A 20,064-nucleotide genomic window follows, 5' to 3' on the forward strand; every position below is an offset into this window, starting at 1 on the left:
CATCATAAACTGCAAAGGGTTCAAAAGCCAGGGAACTGATATAAAAATTAGGAAATTAAGACTAATTAGGTTATTCAGATGGTTCTATTGTATTTCATTCAGTGCAGTAAACATATGGATTAATCAGCCAACAAGACCACTGAAGAAAAGACTGTGGCTCATGGTGTGGAAAAAATTATTTCTTTTAATTTTTTTTGTAATTTCTACTTGTTCATGGACAAGAAACAAATATTTGTATGATTAACTGACCAACTGGCTGGTACAAGTTTGAAGTGTGGCTCAATTGATCATCATTGATGAGTTTTTCACTTTGTTCTTTATTTATTTTTAAGACAAATTGTGGTAGTTATTTTCTTTGTTTGTTAAAGTCTGCCCACTTCAAGTGTTCCATATGCAATTTACACAGTGAAATAATAAGCCCATGTAAAGACTTACTATAAATCCTAAGACCTGCTCTCTGGTTCATCTGCAGTGGTGTGGTTATGCATTCACAGGTGTAAAAATGTTAGGGAGGAGTTAGCAAACTGACATTTGCAGGCGTTGATGTGCAATGTAGTGGCTGCAGAACAGGCCCCTTTTGTTTGCCAGCATAACCCAAAAGCCACAAGCACAGAGAAGGCAGAAAATGTGGATCTCTCAGCATTGCCTGTATTTACACACACACAAAAAAATTCACTTCACTTAAATCTTCCTTGGGAATACATGGGAAGGGGTAGTTCTTCAGCAAAGGATGCTGTCTCAGCCTTATATAAATACCTGTAGAATTGCTCAAATTGTTCATTAGTACTTTATGAGTTTGTGTGCTTGCATTCCTCACTAGCTCTAATTGCAAGGATGTTGATTTGTACTGCATCCGACCGGAGCTGGCTAACAGATTCTCTGCTCTGTTGCCCCATTAAATGAGGTGTTACTGTATTTGACTCAAGCTGAAAAGGATCCCTTCCCATTTAGTAAAGAGACCAGCTAGGGCTGACCTAGCTGGGGACAGATTTCCTTCCAAATCTCAAGAAGTCCTCCTGAATATGAGATGTTAATTGTGGCAGGAATTAAGGATTAACCAGTCATGGCTTCAGGTTACTATTGGGAACTGAAATCAGGATTACAAAGGAAACTGGGCCATGCCCTCACAATGCTATTACCCCAGTTCTTGAATCTAAAAAACCTTAGAAACTCATCCTTGGTGACCAATAAAAACTAGTCTAAATTGTGCTTACTGAGGCCTGAGGAAAAGAGTCATAATTGTGCAGCTATAGTTTGGACACCTTTCAAAGCAGAAGATAACATCAAGGACAAGAGAGTGAAATTTGGCCCTGATTTATACCCTTGGCCCTGATTTATACCCTCTGCAATCTTAGTAAGTGTCAAAGCTCTACCATTGGCTGTACAGCAGGCCACAACCTCATCTCCAGCCCAGGAGAGACAAACCCCACACCAGAGGCCAGCCACTCATGCCTGGAGTCACTGCAAAGAGAGCAAATATAGTGCAAAGCATTTCCCCTTGGGCAATGAGAGAGCCAGATAAAGTCCTTGTGGAGTTCAGCCTCAAACCTGGGTTAACTGTTAACCCAATTAATGGTTGCATCCCCTGCAGACAGGTACAAGGCTGTATTCTGCTCCCAGGGTGTGAAATCCAGCTCTAGATCTCCCATAGCATCTACTGAAGGGCTCAGTGTTAGGGTGATGCCCCCATTCAAGTGCCGGGGAGGCGGGAGAGATGCTCAGATGGGCTAATATTGATGATGGTGTGAAACCCTGCATGTGACCCCAGAATACAAAGCCAGACAGACGAATGGGAAGAAAAAGAAATCCTGTGGTTGAAATTTATGACAAGGTAGCATATACTTAATAACCAATTAAAGCCAAGATTTATTGGGAGCTAAATTACGTTTGTATTATAAATAGAACTAGAATATACTGTTACAGAACAAAAGCAAAACATCATAGCATTTAATATTGTAAAAGACAAAGTAAGCTAATGGACCCTAAATGTTAATGGGTGTAAAGATTTACACTTTAATTGCATTTTTAAGTCATCTTATTTTACAGTTCCCTTTTTTCTGTGTACATAGACATCAACAACGCACTGCAACATTATACTTAGTAGTGGCAAGAGCGACTTAAGGAAACCTGTTATTATAGCCAAGATCAGTTTATTACTTATAAATCCTCAGAAACATTTTAATTGAAATGAGCAGTGGACTTTCACTGACCTTGGCTGTATGTATGTGAGACCTTCATAGCAAATTAAGCTGGTGAAAAGTGTGTATGTGGGAAGCCAAGAAGGGAGGGAGTGGTAACAAGACAATTTCTATTTGTAAAGCCAACAAATAAACTATATTAGATTTAGGGATTTGCTTTATGGCAGGGAAAAAAAAATCTAGCAAAGGATGAAACATGAAATTACCTCTGATAAAATTATCAAATAATAATATTGTATTTGTTAACATTTTATCAGCTATAATCCAACTTTGGGACGGTATCTGAGGTTGGCATTTTAGGACCTGCTTGCATAGCATATAGAAATGTTACAAACTTCCCAGAAACTCATTCCTGTGCTCATAAAATTTCTCTTCCAGTTTGTGTTGCCACTTCAAGAGTTACAGTTATAGATGAATTTAACTCATACTACATTTGAAAAAATAAATGTGCACTAAAAGTAATTAAAGCATGTTGGTTCATGAATAATACACCATTTTACTACTATTTGCAGAGTATAATGAGACAAGCTACTAAATTGACAATGAATGCTCTATTATGTGATTGCCAACTCTTTTATAAGATATTGAACAGATTCATTTATTCTATCATCGTGTGCATTATCAAGCTATTGCTTTTTAATAAATTAATTTCTCCTGTGTCTCCAGAGCCTTACTTTGAAATCTGGCTGAAGGCACAAATGAAATTAATTCTGTGGTCTGAATTTAACTACCAGCGCTGGGTGACTTACAAATACTGCATCTCAGTTGGCAGCCACTGCACAAGCGGATTTCTATAGCGTGGCCACAGCAGCAACGTGCTAACCCCAGCGGAGGGGCTCGGTTGCAATGGGAAGGGATGCCTTTTAATAGCCAGCTGACAGAAACAGTCGCCCCTGCAGGGTAGGGCTCTCTGACAGCTCTTGTTTATCAGGGGCTCTCTTTGCCAGTCATGCCCCTTCCCCTGCCCTTCACCCCCACCCACTAACACGCCGTAAATTGACCCTTTAATTGTTCAGCAGCCTAAACCTGGTGACACCATTCATTGACTGTAAAGCAGCAGTTAATCCCTGGTTGGGTGATAGTGTCATTAGGAAAGTAATGTGATTGCGGGGAAGAATCTCCCATCTCGGCTGCAGCTGTGTTGGAGGAGAGGATTATCCGTGAGCCCTCGGCTGGGGCTGCAACAACATGTAACGTCCATGCAGCCCGATGCTGCAGAGCTATTTCTCTCCACGGTAAACAACTTCTAATTGCTGCTGTTGACAGGACTCACCGTGTATAACTAACCCTGCTGCAATGTTATTATTTCTGAAGGGAGCCTTTCTCCATATTTTTAACAATAAGTCTGACAGGTGTCATATTAAAAACAGGGCTTAATTCTAATGCAACTATTCCCACCCGCCTTTCCCTTTTCATTTTTGTGCCTCTGTAATGCATGAATTTCTCCTGCTCAAAAAGATTAAAGGAACAGCTTTGCTGGAAGGAAAATACTTCTGGTTTGTTTGTAGTCCAGGTACATTCGAGATGGTCTCCCTTTCTCATCTCTTCTCCAGCCACGCTGGCTCAGTGCTGCGAGGGAAAGAGAGGGAGAGAAATAAAGCCTTCCCTCGGATGAGAGGTAATTCAGGATCCATTGAAGTGAAATTTCAGACTTCTTTTGAACTGTGACCCGCGGCCGCCGGCCGGGCGCTCCGTGGGCTGCGCTGCCTGTGATGCATTGCTGACTGCTGTCCACCAGAGACCAAGCCCAGGCCAGCAGTTCACTTACAAGTTTACACTGGATTTAAGTCAAAATGCTAAAACGCTGGTGTTCAATCACTGCTAACTGTGTGCTCGGCAGACAGCTCCCAGCAGACTCTGTGCTTGTAAAATCCAATACGCCACATAAAGTAAGGGTTTATGGAGGTGTAAGGGGTTTAGAAGACTCTTTTTTTTCTCCCTCTTTCCCCCCTGCTTGGTTTCTCGTGATGCCGCTTTTCAGGTGCTGGGACAGCTTCAGCTGCATCCTGCACATAGACCGGGCAGCACCACAAAGCATAGACGGCTGCGTACGTAAAGGCAGTACCCATCTCCAAAATCTTCCCCATGTCTTCTGCCCTTCCTCTTAGGCTGCCTGCAAAAGGCAAAGTCCATTTTAAGGCCATTAGTCACATGTTGATGGGATGATCAGAGTCAGGACCGGCGTGGCTTCCATGCCCTTACTGTCTTTCTCCTCCTTTTGCAAAGAGCTGACACATTTCACGCCCGCAAGCACCACACGCATTTCTCAATCCCCGCTAAGAACATTACAGAGCTGCTCAAACTGCCACTGTTAAAGGCTAATGCCAGCTCAAGGGAAAGGGTGCCTGCTTTGCCCGGAGGGATCATGGAAATCCAATGTACAAAGCCCCTAATTTAGACTGTGTTCACATATCCACGGGCACTGCACCAGACCCGCATCAGGTTTCCACATGAACAATGCACAGGGTGCAGACTTCAGTCCCAAAGCATTGAGCTTTTTTAACAGGTCTTTCAAAAGATTGAAAATAACTGGCCAAAATAATCTCACTGGGCATTTGGTGACCTGTTCTGTACCCTCTAGGGTAGATGATTTTCTGGGGCTATAAATATTCTGTAATATAAAATATATTATTTCTTCCTCTTTTTTTTTTTTTTTTTTTTGCATAAGCAACTGCCCAGCAAATTGATAAGAGCCCTTTTTAATTAGATAGTGAAGTTGTATGGGTAATGTTCCATATAAAAGGTCTATAAACCACAGTAGAATTAATAAAATGACTGCTTCTTGTTTAATTCAGATCCGCGAAAGGAATCCGTATGTCTTGCTTTGGTCTGTTTGTAGTACTTCTCTCCACCACCCAGCCATGAATTGATTAAAATCACATTCCTCACTTAAAACCGAAGCCCAGTTGTTAAGAGATACTGGATAGTAATTAAGGTCTGTTCACAGACACATGAACCCCCATAAAAAAATACCAAAAGGAATCATTGTGCATCGCTTGGATTATATGCAAACACAGCTCATGTTGACAGCTACCTCTGGATGACTCCATCAGTACACACTTTATCTCCAGCTGTCCAAGTAATTTTCCCAGGATTTCGCCCCTCTTTTTCACTCCTCTCCACACAGATGGATTAGAGCAACAAACGGTTTACATGCTGCACATCATTAGCTATCCTCCCTCACTACCCAGCAGATAACAACTGGGCTCTATCATCAGGACATTCATAACACCTTGACACTTTTACAACTATGCTGTTCTCTGCCAGAGCAATCTTCTCTTTTAAAGCATGAAGCTAATTCATGAAACACCCATTGGAAAGTACTCTGCAAACGCAACAGAGGTGGGGGAGAGAAGAAAAAGCACAGCCCAGAAAAGGCATCTAGTAAATAACATAGTTAGCACTGTAAAATATAAAAATCAAGAGAAAAGCAGCATATTCTTTCTCTCTAAGCTGTCTCTATATTTTCTCATTGCCTCCATCCCACAGTGGAAGATATCAGCAGACAGGTACGCATCTGTGTGCCATATTTCAATGCTTCCATCACTGTGTCATCTTCAGTGCCTGGCATCAGCGTGGGTCTTTGTGGTTGCAGGCTGAAGCAGGCAGACCCCATGGGCTGTGAAGGTCCCTGTTCGGGAGCTGTGCTCCTGGTGGTGGCTTGGCTGCTTCCCCTGGGGATGGGTTTCTCTAAGGAACCTCATTTCAAAGGGATTGCTTCAGTGATTTGGTCATTACCGTTGGGTATTGCCAACAGTTTTCCTAAACTGCCTCCAGTCTCAGGACATCTTCACTCTAAAAGATTTGTTAATAAAACAGTGTATTCCCTGCATAGGTTGGGATCCTGCTTCAGAGACCACAGACATGGACTTACATTTAGAATAAAAGAGAATCCTACATCAGTGACTATGGATGGAAATACATTTTAGCAGCATTTTCCAAGCTTCTCAGCATGCCCCCCTGCCGCCCCAACCATACATTTTAATGTATAGTACACGCTTGTTTAAAAAAGAAATACGTAAGGAGAAAGAGTAAATACCGTAGCTTAAATTCAACCTGATAAGAAGGGCTTGCACAGTCTGAGCAGCTGTTCCACTGCCATTCAGATTATGAAAATATAATCCTAGAGAACCTTGTCAAGATAAATACAGAGCATGAAATGTATAGGCAATTTTTCCCCAGCCACATACAATGATCAATTCCAAAGCCACAAGTGATACCAAAGGACAAAATAAGATCTGTCTAGACTTTCTCACTTACAAGATATTGATCATTCCAATGGTAAACTGGTTAGTATAAGTGTGTTTGGCTTGAAAGGTCATGAGCTTAACACCTGACAAGGAGTTATTCAACCTTGATATAAGTCAAATTATTGCTGTGTTGCTGGAAAGACTTTCTTTAATAAAAATCCCTACCTGGTCTGAGAATATCTGAAACTTGTCTTCCAGCTGTCAAAAGAAAAGGGGGAGGGAAAGAAGAAGTCAAGACTTGGTATGGGTTTGTGCTGGTTCACCCTATCTATAATCTGGAAGTAGAGATCTCAGCAGTCAGCTGCTTTCTGGGCAGACCATGGCAATATCTGCTGCATGGACAGCAGCAGAAGCTAACGCTGATTGAAATGGCTCCTCAACTCCCCTAAGATCTTCTGGTGGCTCTTCATTTCCAACAAGGGGTTTTGATTGCTCACCTACAGATCACTTGCAGATCCAGGGCATATATATATAGGGGCAAAGAACAATCACCATTAACATGGGACATGTTGATGTTGGAAGGAAAGCAGAGGGGAGAGGATATGGCAATGGACTTCTGCATGTGGGTGGGAAATGCTCTGCAGCCTTGCCCTCCAATGCCTCCCCTTCAGAAAGTGCTGTGGGGTTTCTGCAATGCAACAGACACAGTCCTTACCCAGCCGCCTCCTTTTTTTATGGGGATAACTTGTGAGCGCTTATTAGGACTATTAGAAGCTTGATGTAAATTTGCTGGATCTTCTCCAAACGCTATAAATACCTGATCTATTTTGCTTTATTCAGTTCTTTTTGTTTTGCTGATATGATACTAGTTAAGGTTAATGGGGTTTGCTTTAATATTAGACACAGGATCACTTAACTACCTTTAATGAACACTGGAGTCAATCTATTGTGAAGTAATTCACACAGACATTGCCTCAGGTAAATCAACTGGAAAAATGTAAGCCACTCAAATAAATAAATCTGACCAGCTGTAAATGTGCCAAATTTTACACCAAAATATACTTGAAAGCCAATGACTTAAACACATCCAGGATATTAAAATGGAGGGTTTGGAGTCTGTTTCTTTTCAGCTGCTTTTCCTTTTTAATGTCCCCTGCACATCCCGCCTGTGCTGAAACCAAGCTGAGAGTGCAAGAAAAATTATTTTCACAAGTGTTTCTAATAGAAGCAAATGTTCTGCAGCTTTGTGCCATTTATTTAGAGTGAAAATGGTAAAAAACAGGAATAAAACAAAAACCCACCAACCTTTTTTATGCTGGCTATCTCAACATAGGAGCGTGAAAGACAAAGAGGACGACAGAGAGAAAGTGGAAAGAAAAAGAAAGACAAGGAAAGAATGAGATAAAGAGTGAAAGAAAAAGAAGGGAACAGAGAGAAAGTAATTTAATCTGAGTTGGAGAAAACTGTGACAGTGAATTCCTAGACAGGGTAATGTACTAGTGACAGTAACTATTTATTAACCAGAAATAGGAACCAGAGGAACCTGACTAACTCAATGAAGTTAAAGGGGTTAGCTTGCTTCATATTAATGAAAAACTATGTTAATGTTAAGAATGCTTTTACCTCGTAACACAGAAATAGTGAGCTGTGTATGGAGGAAAAACACCTCCCAGATACTCTTCGAAGGAAGGCAGGCAATCTCTTTAAGTACTGAGTTCTCATAAAAGCATGCAATATTTCAGCAATAAGGAATGACAGGGTGTTCATTATTGGTTATTAATGTTTGCCTAAATGGAGCACAAGGCCCAGGTCTTTGGGGGAGTGCAGAGCTCACAGTGTTGCTTAATTACCACCTCCGCTTAACCCAGCAACACCAAGCTCTGATTCAAAGCTCTGCTGTTGTATACTGGCTGTATGTAAGTATAAAGTAATAATACATAAGTATAATTCTGTTTGGCTGTGAAAAAGGAAATATAATGCATTTGTGAAGGCTGTTGCACAGGTGCCAGAAGTTAATCAGTTTTTCTCCTCAGATGAATTCTAGACAATACAGGGAATTTGACTGTAAGCATCTCCTCAACTTGCAAACACTTTGACCATGCCACTAGTTTTCACATATTACACTATACCAATGTCCGGTCTGTGCAGCACAGGCTGGACATAACTTCCAGGATACATGAAGAGAGGTGGTGTTCTTTCTGAAATAGCCCTTTTATTTTAGTCCACCAAATGTTTCAGCATAGGAGAAAGCTCGTTAGGATATGCTGGCCTTGGAGAAGGGGCTTTCTGCAGATAGTAGAGGAAGACAAATGAGCAGGATTATTTACTGAAGGCTGCTGCTACACAGGTGATACAGCAGGTGTAAAGTAGGCCATATATTCTTTACTGCAGCTTTAGGAAAGACGGTGGCATCAGGTAAGGAAGTGGTCAAATAGTGAGCGGCTGAGGCTGTACTTGGGCAGAAGCTCGAAGGATGCCAAGGGCTTTGGGAAAAAGAAAAAGCCCTCATTTTCTCTGTTTAAAGCCAGGTTAGCTAATTCACCCTAAATCTGAGTGCAGTGGCTCCCAGGTTCCCCTTGTCCACTGGGAAGAAATTTAACTTCACAGACTGAGACTTAACTACAGATATTTCAACTCTTATGTGCAGAGAATACAGAACATCACCTACCTGAGAGGAGCTTATACTAGATTAGAATTAGTTGTAAACTCAAAAACATAAAGTCAAACCAAATTGTAATGTTACTGTAAGGTATAGATCTCCTACTCGACAGCATCATAATTCCTTACGTAAGTGTGGTGGGGGCTGTGATGGGAAGATGCTATAGCTACTTCTTCCAAGTGAACGTGTGCCTTGACTTTAGCACCTATTCAACAACTAATCAAATGCATAATGATTTCAGAGAAAAAAAATCATGGAAGGCAAACTGTTAGCAGTAAGCTGTAAGTAATAAGGGGATCAAATAAGCTTCTATTAACAATGTGTCCTATTTATTTGTTTATATTCTGTCTACAGAAAATGTGATGCTGAAATGGGGATGACTTATGACAACCTTCTGGAATGAAGACAGCTACAAAGCACAAAATACAAAAAATGAACTCAGAACTCAGAAAGAAACAAGAAAAAAAAACAGCGTTTTCTTGGCATCAACAAGAAGCTCTTTATTTTTCCTCAAGTTTTCTTTTCTAAAAAAAAAAATTTGGAATTAAGACTTTGCAGAAATGAGACAAACTTTCTCTTTAGATTACAATATTCAAGCATGTTGTTTTATTGAATTTAAATTGTTAGAAAAAAGATATTTGGAAGGGGATACTGTATCAGCAGAACTGAGAAACTGTGAACTTTCAAAGAAAAAACCCAACTCCTTAAAACTGTGAACTGTTGGATGGAAATACCATTTAAACCCCTGATTACACTCTGTGTGTTCTTAAGGAGACATCCTCATCTTTGCTAACTCTACAGTATTTAGGGAATGGTTTACAACATATGATTTTAGTATAATCTTTTAGGAAAACAAAACCCAGAAAGATTTGATTAGCTGTGACTTTACCATTTCTGTTCAGATGTCTCCTTGCACCTTCTTTTTCCTGACAGTGCAGATGTATTTGCAGCCAGCAGTCAAGAGCATGAAAGATTTCTTTCCTTAATAATCTTTTCATTTGCCACACCCAGTAAAATCCTTGTCGGCAAAAAGAATCAACACAGCTACCATCTCCCAATCAATACCTAAAGCCTAACAGACAGTAATTATCAAAATAAAGAGGAAATCCCATATTAGGCTAAGTACCTACCCTTCAATCAAAACAACAGAAAATATCTCCAGCATTGCTTTTCTAAAATAAGACAAAAGATGCCTCCTTGGGTTACACTTTGAACAGGCTATAATCAAAAGAAAGAGAACCGAGACTAACTAAGCCCCAGGAAGCCGCATTGTCCCTTTAACCCGCAGTATTCCCCATTTCCCATTAGTACTTAACATTTTTCACTATGTTGTGACTGCTATTATTTCATTTAACACTGGTTAATCTGTATCTGAGGTATATGGAAACCCTCTAGATGATAAGATTGGACAGGTTCCAGTGTTGGCAGTTTTCGAGCGTGCACACACTCGTGTGTTTTGATCCTTCCAGGAGCTCCCTGTTATTTGGACTGCCTGCCAATTCGTTCTTGGATCAGCCTCTCGCTCAGCTCCCACAGGGCTGCAGCCGTCGCTTCGCCCTGCGCCTCCTGCGACGGCAGGCAGCGGCAGCAGTTGTTGAAGTACATCCCTCCCAGGCCCTCCAGCTCCGCAGCCGTGGCGCAGTACACAGTTGTGGCCGCTCCTTGTTGCTGGAATTTAAAAAAGAACAAAAAATGAGATAGAGAGAAAAAAACACCTATATAAATATAGATAAAGATAGATATTTTATCATTGTCGTGTTGACTGCAGTCCTTTGAAGCTGTGTCTTAGGAAAGCGCCAGTGGAAATCACTGCAGCTGACAGCGTAACCTGCCTGGGAACAAGGCTTAAATCCAGCTTAGGGTGCTCCCTGCCTGCCTGTTGGGCACTTAGGTGCTAAACACCTTAGTGAGGACTTTTTTCCTTTTCCTTTCCTCTTAAAAAAAGACAATCCTGAACCACAGCCCTGGTCTTGGGTCTTTTGGCCCTTCTTAGTAAACAACTGATTGGCAGCAGGGCAAGTCTGGCCTAATGTAGCAGGGCAGGGTCTGCCCAGGCAGCTTTCAAAATCAGAACAGTTAAGCCAGGTATAAAAGCAGCCACTCAAAACTCGCTGGTTTCTTTTTGCAACACAGACAATGCTTACCATACACCTTGGGCACCCCTGCTTCCTAATCCTGATGGGCAATGAAGGCTGATATATGTATTTTGTTTGTTTGTGTTTTTAAACCTCTTGTACAAAATTAACCTGGGCACTCCAATTAAGACCTATCATGTAAAGTGCAGTCGGGACTGGTGCCAAACCTGCCCATATATCTTTGATTAACAGTTTCACTGTGGCAGTTGTCACTGCTGCCTTGTACAAACGTTCATCTGCTGCAGGCAGAGGGAGGTTCTGATTTCCCAGAGATGCAGGGCTTTCCAGTGTTTGGAGTTTTTCTGTTCTGTAACAACCATTTCTTATGTCTTCTAATACTTTTAGAAATGGAGTAGATGTATTGTGTATTGAAGGCTTTTGTGGATCAGACGATCTTTTCCTTTTCCTCTTTTCCTTTCTTTTCTTTTTCTTATCAAGTGAATTATGTTCAAACAGGAAGAATGTGTTTCTCCAAATTTCTCCAACAGAAACCTGGAGACTGAGGCCACAGGGCTGGGATGAGCACCCTGGCACCGGTGATGGGCTACTCCCTGGCACAGATTAAAAGTATAGTGCCAGAATAGCTGTAAAAGAGGGTTAGAAGCTACTTTACTTTATAAACTCTAATTAAAAATAATAGGTGAGAGCACATAGCAAGACACAACATTAATTTAAAACCGATAGAGTTTATCTGGCATCTTATGATTATTTATGTACATCTTAGTCCTCCCTGTGGTAACTAATTATGAGCTGATAGGAATCAGAATAAAGAGGCTGCCAAGTATGATTGAAAAAGTAAACGAAGAGAAATTAGATGTTGCCACATTAGGATAATTTAATGGGGAAAGAGAATAGGCTTCAATCTCTTGTGGTTTTCCTCCAGTCCTTTTTTTCTGGCCTTTCATTGTCACAACCAAGAAAACTCAGGGTGCTGTTAGGGGGTCAACCTGCAGAAGACCTCTACTTTGCATTCTCATCCTTCGAGGGAAGCAACCAGTTTAAAAAGCCCCGGCTCTCCTTGGTTGAGGCATCTCAATTTTGTAACAGCACAGGAAGGCGTATTTGTTTGCAAGACATGCATTTTTCTCAGAAGATGGGATTAAACTGATAATGATGACTTCACAGCTTACAAATGATCTCCCATCACAAGGTAAACCAAAACTGTCTGTATTAAGTATTTTGAAAGGCATATATTTATCGAGACCAAAATAGTTTTAAAGTTAGCATAATACATAGTAATCCTCTTATTAAACCAGTATCTTTTTTAAAAAAGAGAAAGTATCTTAAAGGCAGTAGGAGAAATGGAATATAGTTCTACTAAAAAGAATATTAATAGAGAACAATAAAATTCCTATGCTTATTTGAACTATCCTATAAAGCTCCACAGCACAGGTATGATCGCTGTATTCAGCTATTTAGAATGATTCAAAGCCCCTAAAGATTATCATTAGTTTTTTGCAAGCAATTCAACTGGACTTTTATTAGAAAGGTAAAATTAAACTAAATTGCTCAATGCAGAGTGAGAGCCCTTAAGCTATTGCTGAAAAGCATCCATCCAGCCAAGCTAAACTCAGGCTAGCTCTAATAGAATTCAGCTAATTCATAAAATGGAAATTTATCAGAGAAGTTTAAAATCCAAACAAAATAATAATTTATCTTTTTAAATGAGTCAAATTTGATGACTTTTAAACAAAATTCTCAGCAGGCAGGAAAACGCCCTGCAGTATAACAGCAGTGCTTTCTACCTTGCACAACCTAGACTGAAAAGAAGAGAATAGTTTTCCCCGTGTGAGCGTAGGATATTTACTTTAAGCGATAAAAGATTATGTGGCTGGAAGCCCAAAGCACTTTATCTTGTGATGCCTCCAGTGTTTCACTGAGAACTGGATGTAAGCAATGTGCCATTTGCTTTTTGGCTGTGTATATCCTTACTTCTTTCTAAACGTTTCAATCATGTTGGCTGTTTTGGAAGAAGAAAGTTCAATGGTTCTATCATTGAAGGAAAAAATACCTTTTCTTATTGCTTAAGAGAAATGCAGTCATGTTTATCCCTTCGTTGACAGAGGGTAAAGCTTTAATATCTCAGAATAATGGACAAACTCATCAAGCCTAGGAGCTTCCTTCAGACGGCAAAACTACAAAGCAGAAGGTAAATCCCAGATTCTCAAAGCCATTTAAGCATCTAATTTCCTTTGTTGAATGTGAACTAGTTGCATTCAGACACTTGAGGATCTGCCTAAGTGACTTGCTCATGGACAGATGGGAATGAGCGTCACAGAATCATGGGGATATGTCAGGAGGCCTCTCGCCCAACCTCCTGCCCACAGTGGGATGCCTAGGAGCCCTGCATATGTCATGCAGAACTGGAAGGTCCTCAAGGGACAAATTCTTCCTTTGCATCTACCACTCAGATACCACAAACTTCCGGGAAGAGCCAGAGCTGCAGATAACTGCAAAATGCCTGCACTGCCAGCCACGCCGCGCTAGGCTCAGAAACTGCTTAGTTTCTCACTAAATATTGTTTATCCCTCATGAACACAGTCTTTTGAATGATATCTTTATATGTTGGGCCTTATGACAGTCTCATAAGAAGTTTTAATTTTTTGCTCATCAGCTTTCCTGTTCACATATCATCAGAATGCGACAGCAGAGGATGTTAGGGAATCTAATTAGTAAACAATTCCATACTGCTGATACAAGATGAAACATTCTTAAACCGATAAAAAGAGCACTTTAATCACTGTTGAATGACTTTCAATGCCAAGCGGTTTGTGCCATGTCAGAACGTAATTTGAAGAAGATTAGAGTACTATATAAAATAATTAATGTTAACAACTTCGTTAAAAAATGTCTTAAACAATGAGCCTGTCAGTTGTCACAGGCTCTCCGTGATGTATTGTGATTAATGCCCCCCCCTCCCAACAATCTCAACTGATAAACAATGCTAAAAGCACTGGGCAACCTAAACATTTCTTTTCCATACGTCCGTCAGTTGTACAGGGTGCTAATCACCAGAGCTGGGGGTCAGCCTTCTTTAACCTGCAACAAAGGCAGCGGGTTGCAATGATGAATACATAGGATAAAGAATTTGTGAGAAGCCCAACTGAATCTTTAATCATGCCTCAATGCCATTTCCGATCCAGTCAAAGATTTGAAAGCTGCTAGGCAAGCACCATGCTATCAATCTTTCTAGCGCACGTAAAATTACCCAGGAATCTTGTTTTGGATTAAGTTGAAGAGTGTCTTAGTAATAAGGGTTCATCATTCTCTTCCGCAAATCATTTGTCAGTTTTGTAATACAATCTTCAACTGCAGCAGGGTGGGATTTATACAGCAGTTGCTGTTTATTTATAGTTGAGGCTCGAAGATCTAAATTATCCAGCCTTCCAAAATCCTTTGTTGAGATGAAAATACTAAGTAGTTACTAGGCATTTATAGTAGTTCATAGGCATTTATTTCATAACTGCTAGCTGTCAATTTGTAACTGATGGCACTGAATACAAATTAATATTGAATATCTTAATAGTAAAAGAAAAGGGGTTGTGGGGATACAGTATACAGTAAACCCCTCATTAATATATGTAATGCATCCATTAGTAGTCTAAGATACCATTTATGGTCCTGATAAGAAAACATATTATGCAGTTAATGTTTAGTTTTTAGATATGTCTAGTTTTGAATGCATGTTTGTTTTCTAAAATTAGATTCCTGCTCTGAAGCAAGTTTACATACCAAGCATATAAATAATAGAAACAAAGCCATAACTTATCTGTATATGTATCAACTACAAATGAATAAGATCCACTCTAAACTCTGTTAAGGGCACGCAGATTGTGCTAAACAATGCCTGCCAGTGAGATGGGATCAGCTTCCCTGAAAAGGAGGGTTTTATTTTCTTACAAAAAATTAAGGATAAAGGCCTTTTATCTTGGTAGCCTGAGGATAAGTTTAGCAAGTGCATTTTAAAAGATGGCCAGTGGGAAGAGGTGGATTCAAAGTGACATGAGAGGCGAGAATTTGTGACAAGGGCCAGAGTCAGAGCAAGCAGCTTAAGTGAAACAAAAAGACAAGTGCTTCCTTAAAACTCTTCAGGCTGTTCCTGTTATTCATCTCAGGACTATTAGACAAAGCAAACACATCATGTGGGTCTGTTAGGACACAGAAATATTGCAAATATACCATTTGTAGAGGCATAACTCGTTACATGGTGGTGTGAAGATGAGGTAGTATGAACATATTCCAGATCATGGAACCAGTAGGGTCTCCCATACCTTCTTTGTGCCTCTGAAAAATACCCTGAAGAGTTCAAATCCATTCTGCTAGAGAGGGAAAAACTCTCCATCGGTTAGCTTCAAGCAATAGTCATTTCCTGATTTGATGTGAAATCTAAAATCTCCTTGGAGTAACAAACAGAATGGTATGGAGCCTATATATATCTCCATCATGATCAGTTCCAGATTGTCCAAACCAAACCCTAAAGTTACAGCTGCAGTTTTATATTCCTCAAGCCTCATCTTCACACAGGTCCATTGCCTTCTCTGGGGTCTACAGATTTGTAGCTGCTCAGGACAAGCTCTGTTGCTTGTTGCAAGCCTGACTCTGACATTCAGGGGGAGTGGATGAAGGGAGGTGCAGCCAAGCTTTGCCTTACCTCCTGGAAGAAAACTGCCCTCAGAGTGGACTTGTTTCCTTATGGAATCACTAGCTGGGATTGTGGTGTAGTATTTTCTCAAAACATAGTTATTCCTTTCTCTGCAACATTAAAGCGTTTCAGCAGATGAATGGAACTGGTGGTTTTTCCCATCAAGCCCAATTCCTGGCAAACAATGCAGAGCACGATGACCTCTTCTGAAAAACACTAGCAAGTCTAAAATACTCATGTCCTCATTCAACCTTTGGGATTCCCCAGCACCTGAAGTGCTTTTAGGAGCAGTTGTAAGAGCTGTTTGATGGTATCAGCAGTGGCCGAGGCCAGTCATAGCTGAGGGAGCTACTTCTCAATGACAGGCATTACTTTGCTCTGTTTCCTGTAACTCAGAGCTGTGAGGGATAGTCACTTTTTGTACAATGCAGTGAACGAGTTTTAGTCTTGCATGTGAGATGAACTGTTTGGTTCCTTCTGCAGTCCTTATACTCAAAGCAATCCCAGATGCACAGTTATCTTATGAGTAACACTCAGAATATGTATGTATTAGTCTCCTGTGAGAAAATAGGATTCCCTGATTGCTTTTTCAGCAAAGAAATATGAAATTGAGACCTGCCTTTGCTATTCTGGGTGAGTATGATAAACTGAAATCATATCTGCAGCTAAAAAAAAAATAAAACTTTGGAGCTGCCAAATATGATCTAAGAAACAAACCGGGCTCAGCTGACTTCAGGTCCTATCTCCACCCAAATGCCAGCAGGAAAATGTGATTTGAACTGAGTCTGAAATTACAGTCTTTCCAAAGGTCTCACCGAGCCACTTCTAAACCAGGTTATTCCCAATCACTTCCCCTTCCCCTGTCACCACATTTAAACCAGCAAAGCATCTCTTAGAAGATAATACAATGGATAACCCAAAATCTATATCGTCTTTTTTTTTTCTCTGATGTATTCCTTTTTCAATTAATTCCCAAATACAAAGACTCAAAACTCCATCAGCTTCTCTACTTGAGAAGCATAGTTGGTTTCAAGCTGTAACTTTTCTTAGTGTCATTAAGACCTTTACACATTTTACAGTGTTCTTTACATACATTATAGAAGATAAGTGTGCTATGTTCTTTGAGTAAGGAAACTGCAGTAGTTCACGAAAGAGGATTTGTGTTCAACTGCTGAGGCATTAAGACCTAGTGATTATTTCAACTATTCAATATATGCAGCTATATTTAACTTGCATTCTGAGTTTTAACTTTGCAAAAGAAAATGTGTCCATCGTAATAAATGTATTTTGATAATGCACCATGTTGTTTGTGTTATGCAACACCCCATATGTTCTCAATTATGGCAGTGATAGTGCTTGAAGACTTCCAACCTCCAACATCCAGTGTCAAACAGATTGCCTGCAATCATTCCAAAGGAGGGGAAAAAATGCAATACAGAACATCAAGTCAGAAGTGGGTTGGTTTTCTCTTTGCAACTTTTTCTTCCTTAGTGAACTTGGACAAGTCACTTCAACCCCATGTACCTCACTTTTCCAAGCTGTAAAATGGAGAAAGTACTATTATTTACCCACCTCACAGGGGTGTTGTGAGGATGAGTTCAGATTTATGGAGTGCTTTCATACTTACTGTTGAAAAGCACAGTGTAAGTATAAAGTGTTATATTATAAACCACTGTTAAAATGTGTAGAAGATGCAGAACAACGTTGGCAAAATAGCTGACAAAAATACGATTACCTTTTAAAATCATGCATATTTTTCTCTATTGTATAAACTTAATTCTTTAACCTGGGAAGCTGTCTGCTATGCCAGGTCCTATTCCAGTCCCATCCCTCTCTCACCCAGTTTCTTTTTGCTCAGCTCACAAAACTTGGTAAAACTCTTATTAGCAAAAACACCACTGAATTCTTCAAACATGGGTGCTTTAGAGGGAACCAGGCCCTGAAAGGGTGATCCACCAGGTCATCTCTCCTACCGTTAGCATATGCTAGACAGAGCCATCATGGCATACTAGGGGTGGGATTCACTTGCCTAACAGGGTTTTAAGACATCTGAGCTGCCTTCAGATATCTCACATGCTCTATAGCTGTCCTTTAGAAAAGCACACATTTCACATAGGCCTGGTATTGTATTTGCCATCCTCTCACAGGTATCTCAGATAAAACTATACAATGTGTAAGGCAGCACCAGACACCTATGTCTATTCAACCTAAATGTTCTTATCACAGCAACTAGAAGGGAGCTGGTTCCCACAGGCAGCGCCCTATTCCTTCCTTTTCCCAGTATCTTATTAAAATCTTATTAGCTTCCGACAATTCTTTCAAGCCTGACAAAGAGCCATCTTAAGCCTCAAGAACTTTAGTGAAGCATATGGTTTTACCTTGCCCAACCAGCATTTCAATAGCAGGAGCAGCAGCATGCCCCACAGGCTGCTCGCCCTGGCATTTTTACCCACAGCACATTTCCAAGAAGATCACTTCTGCATTTTCCTCTCCTGCCCGATGAACTCCAATTCACACCTGATTTACACTTTTAAGACATCACTGCTCCACTGAATTGTCAGTTTTGAGCACTGCATGCAAATTGCTACTATCCAGTATTGCTTCTCTTTTCTTGCAGGCTAGTATGGAGCAGTGGTGTGATACTGCATGCTTTGCTCCTTTCTGGATTTGAAAGAAAAACCCTAAGGAAAATTACAGAGCTTCATTTCAGAGTGTAATGGAGTAAGGATGCAGTCAGGTTAACCATATTATGTTGCTGTCCATTGCTTTCCCCCTGCCCTATGAGCCAACACTGACCAGTGGAGTTAGAAGCAAAGAACATGTAAGAGACAGCCCTCGAGCATCATAGCAGCTCTGTTGGGGGAGTTGATCATACCTGATATCTCTGCCACTTGCTTTCTGAGATTTTGTGGTGTATGTTTATATACACATGAGTCCTATCATGACTTGTTGGCCACTATCAAAAATAGAAATCCTATGGAGAATATTGGAAATCCTCCTCAAACACATAACCTGCCAGCTAAGGGCTGAGAGTAATTTGAAGAGTTGAGCAAACAGGTTGTTGACAATAAACATATCCTGCCAAAAAGATAGATTAGATATGCTGCTGCAATTAAATCATCAGAATAGGGCTAGCTGGTGTTTGGGCATATGTAGATAAGAATTTGCTGAAATCACTTCTTTTTTTAACATGCTGACTTGAAATGTTTTATAGTTTTGCTGTGCTTTAATTAGACATATACTTTATATAAATGTATGCATACGTACCATACTGTATATGCTGTACATTTTATACAGCTTTTTAATACTATTACTTGTCAAAATGTAGACTTTTTCACAAGCAGTATTGCAAAGAATGTCATCACACTACTGATATTTGGCTTCCTCTTTCATTGCACAGATAACTTTTTGGACTGACTTCGATTTTAGATATGAGTGAGAAAAACCCTCCATACAACACAATGCTTTTTAAGCAAGTGACCTTTTGGGACAAATATTTATCAAGCTGTTTAGGTTTGAAAGGTGAAGACTTTTTCATCTGTTGATACAGGCACATATGCATGTACACACACAGGCACACACATATTTCAGTAATATAATGCATTGAAAAACCACAGGGTGTTATGATGGGGACATATCACGGTAAGAGATCAGCTACTAATTCTGTCTTCCAGAACCTAATTAAGGGAATGTATTTTGCAATAATACAGATCTAGCAAACAGGCCTCTAAAGTCTGGGCTTAGAGCTGTAAGCCAGGCACTCCTGTGTTATGTATGTGTGATTTTCATAGGTAGGCTGTTCTAAAGTGTGCCCTGTTACTGCATCTTTCAGGCTAAAAGACACTGGCCTTGTTAATATTTCATTTAGTACATACTGTAGAGTCTCATTTATATTACTTCTATAATTAATGGTGATAGCTTAGGCACTGCCTTTACAAGGAGAGATCCCTGTATGTTGGTCAATGGATAATGAGAAACAATAGATATTTCATTCACCAGCAGCTTGTTGCTAGTTAGTAGGAAATTATTGTGTGTACTGTTGCTTTAATTGCCAGGGTAAATAATGCTGCCGCTGTGTTAGTGAACATTTTAAAGCACTTGATGCAAATAGACTAGAAACAAAACACACACACAAAAAAATTACCTTTATTATGCTATACCTTAGCATAGGGAGTTAAAAAGGTATGTCTTAAAACATTTACGTTCTATCATGCAAATATATCTTAATATGCATGTGCTG

The 20,064-nt window shown here is 40.2% G+C and overlaps 2 protein-coding genes across 2 annotated transcripts in view; one reads left to right on the top strand and one right to left on the bottom strand.

The window, feature by feature from the left end:
- The window catches only part of MAF (MAF bZIP transcription factor), a 192,052-nt gene extending 174,927 nt beyond the window's left edge, over nucleotides 1-17,125 (top strand). The window contains exon 3 of the mRNA XM_065664015.1: nucleotides 9,402-17,125. The gene's annotated coding sequence lies outside the window, so the exon portion shown is untranslated. The remainder of the gene's footprint in view (nucleotides 1-9,401) is intronic.
- The window catches only part of WWOX (WW domain containing oxidoreductase), a 527,331-nt gene continuing 516,788 nt past the window's right edge, over nucleotides 9,522-20,064 (bottom strand). Inside the window, 2 exon segments of the mRNA XM_065664014.1 lie at nucleotides 9,522-10,671; nucleotides 10,674-10,715. Coding sequence (XP_065520086.1) covers nucleotides 10,408-10,671; nucleotides 10,674-10,715 — 306 coding nt within the window. The 3' untranslated portion in view covers nucleotides 9,522-10,407.

This window comes from Lathamus discolor, chromosome Z (genome assembly GCF_037157495.1).
Source record: "Lathamus discolor isolate bLatDis1 chromosome Z, bLatDis1.hap1, whole genome shotgun sequence".
Classification (NCBI taxonomy): Eukaryota; Metazoa; Chordata; class Aves; order Psittaciformes; family Psittacidae; genus Lathamus; species Lathamus discolor.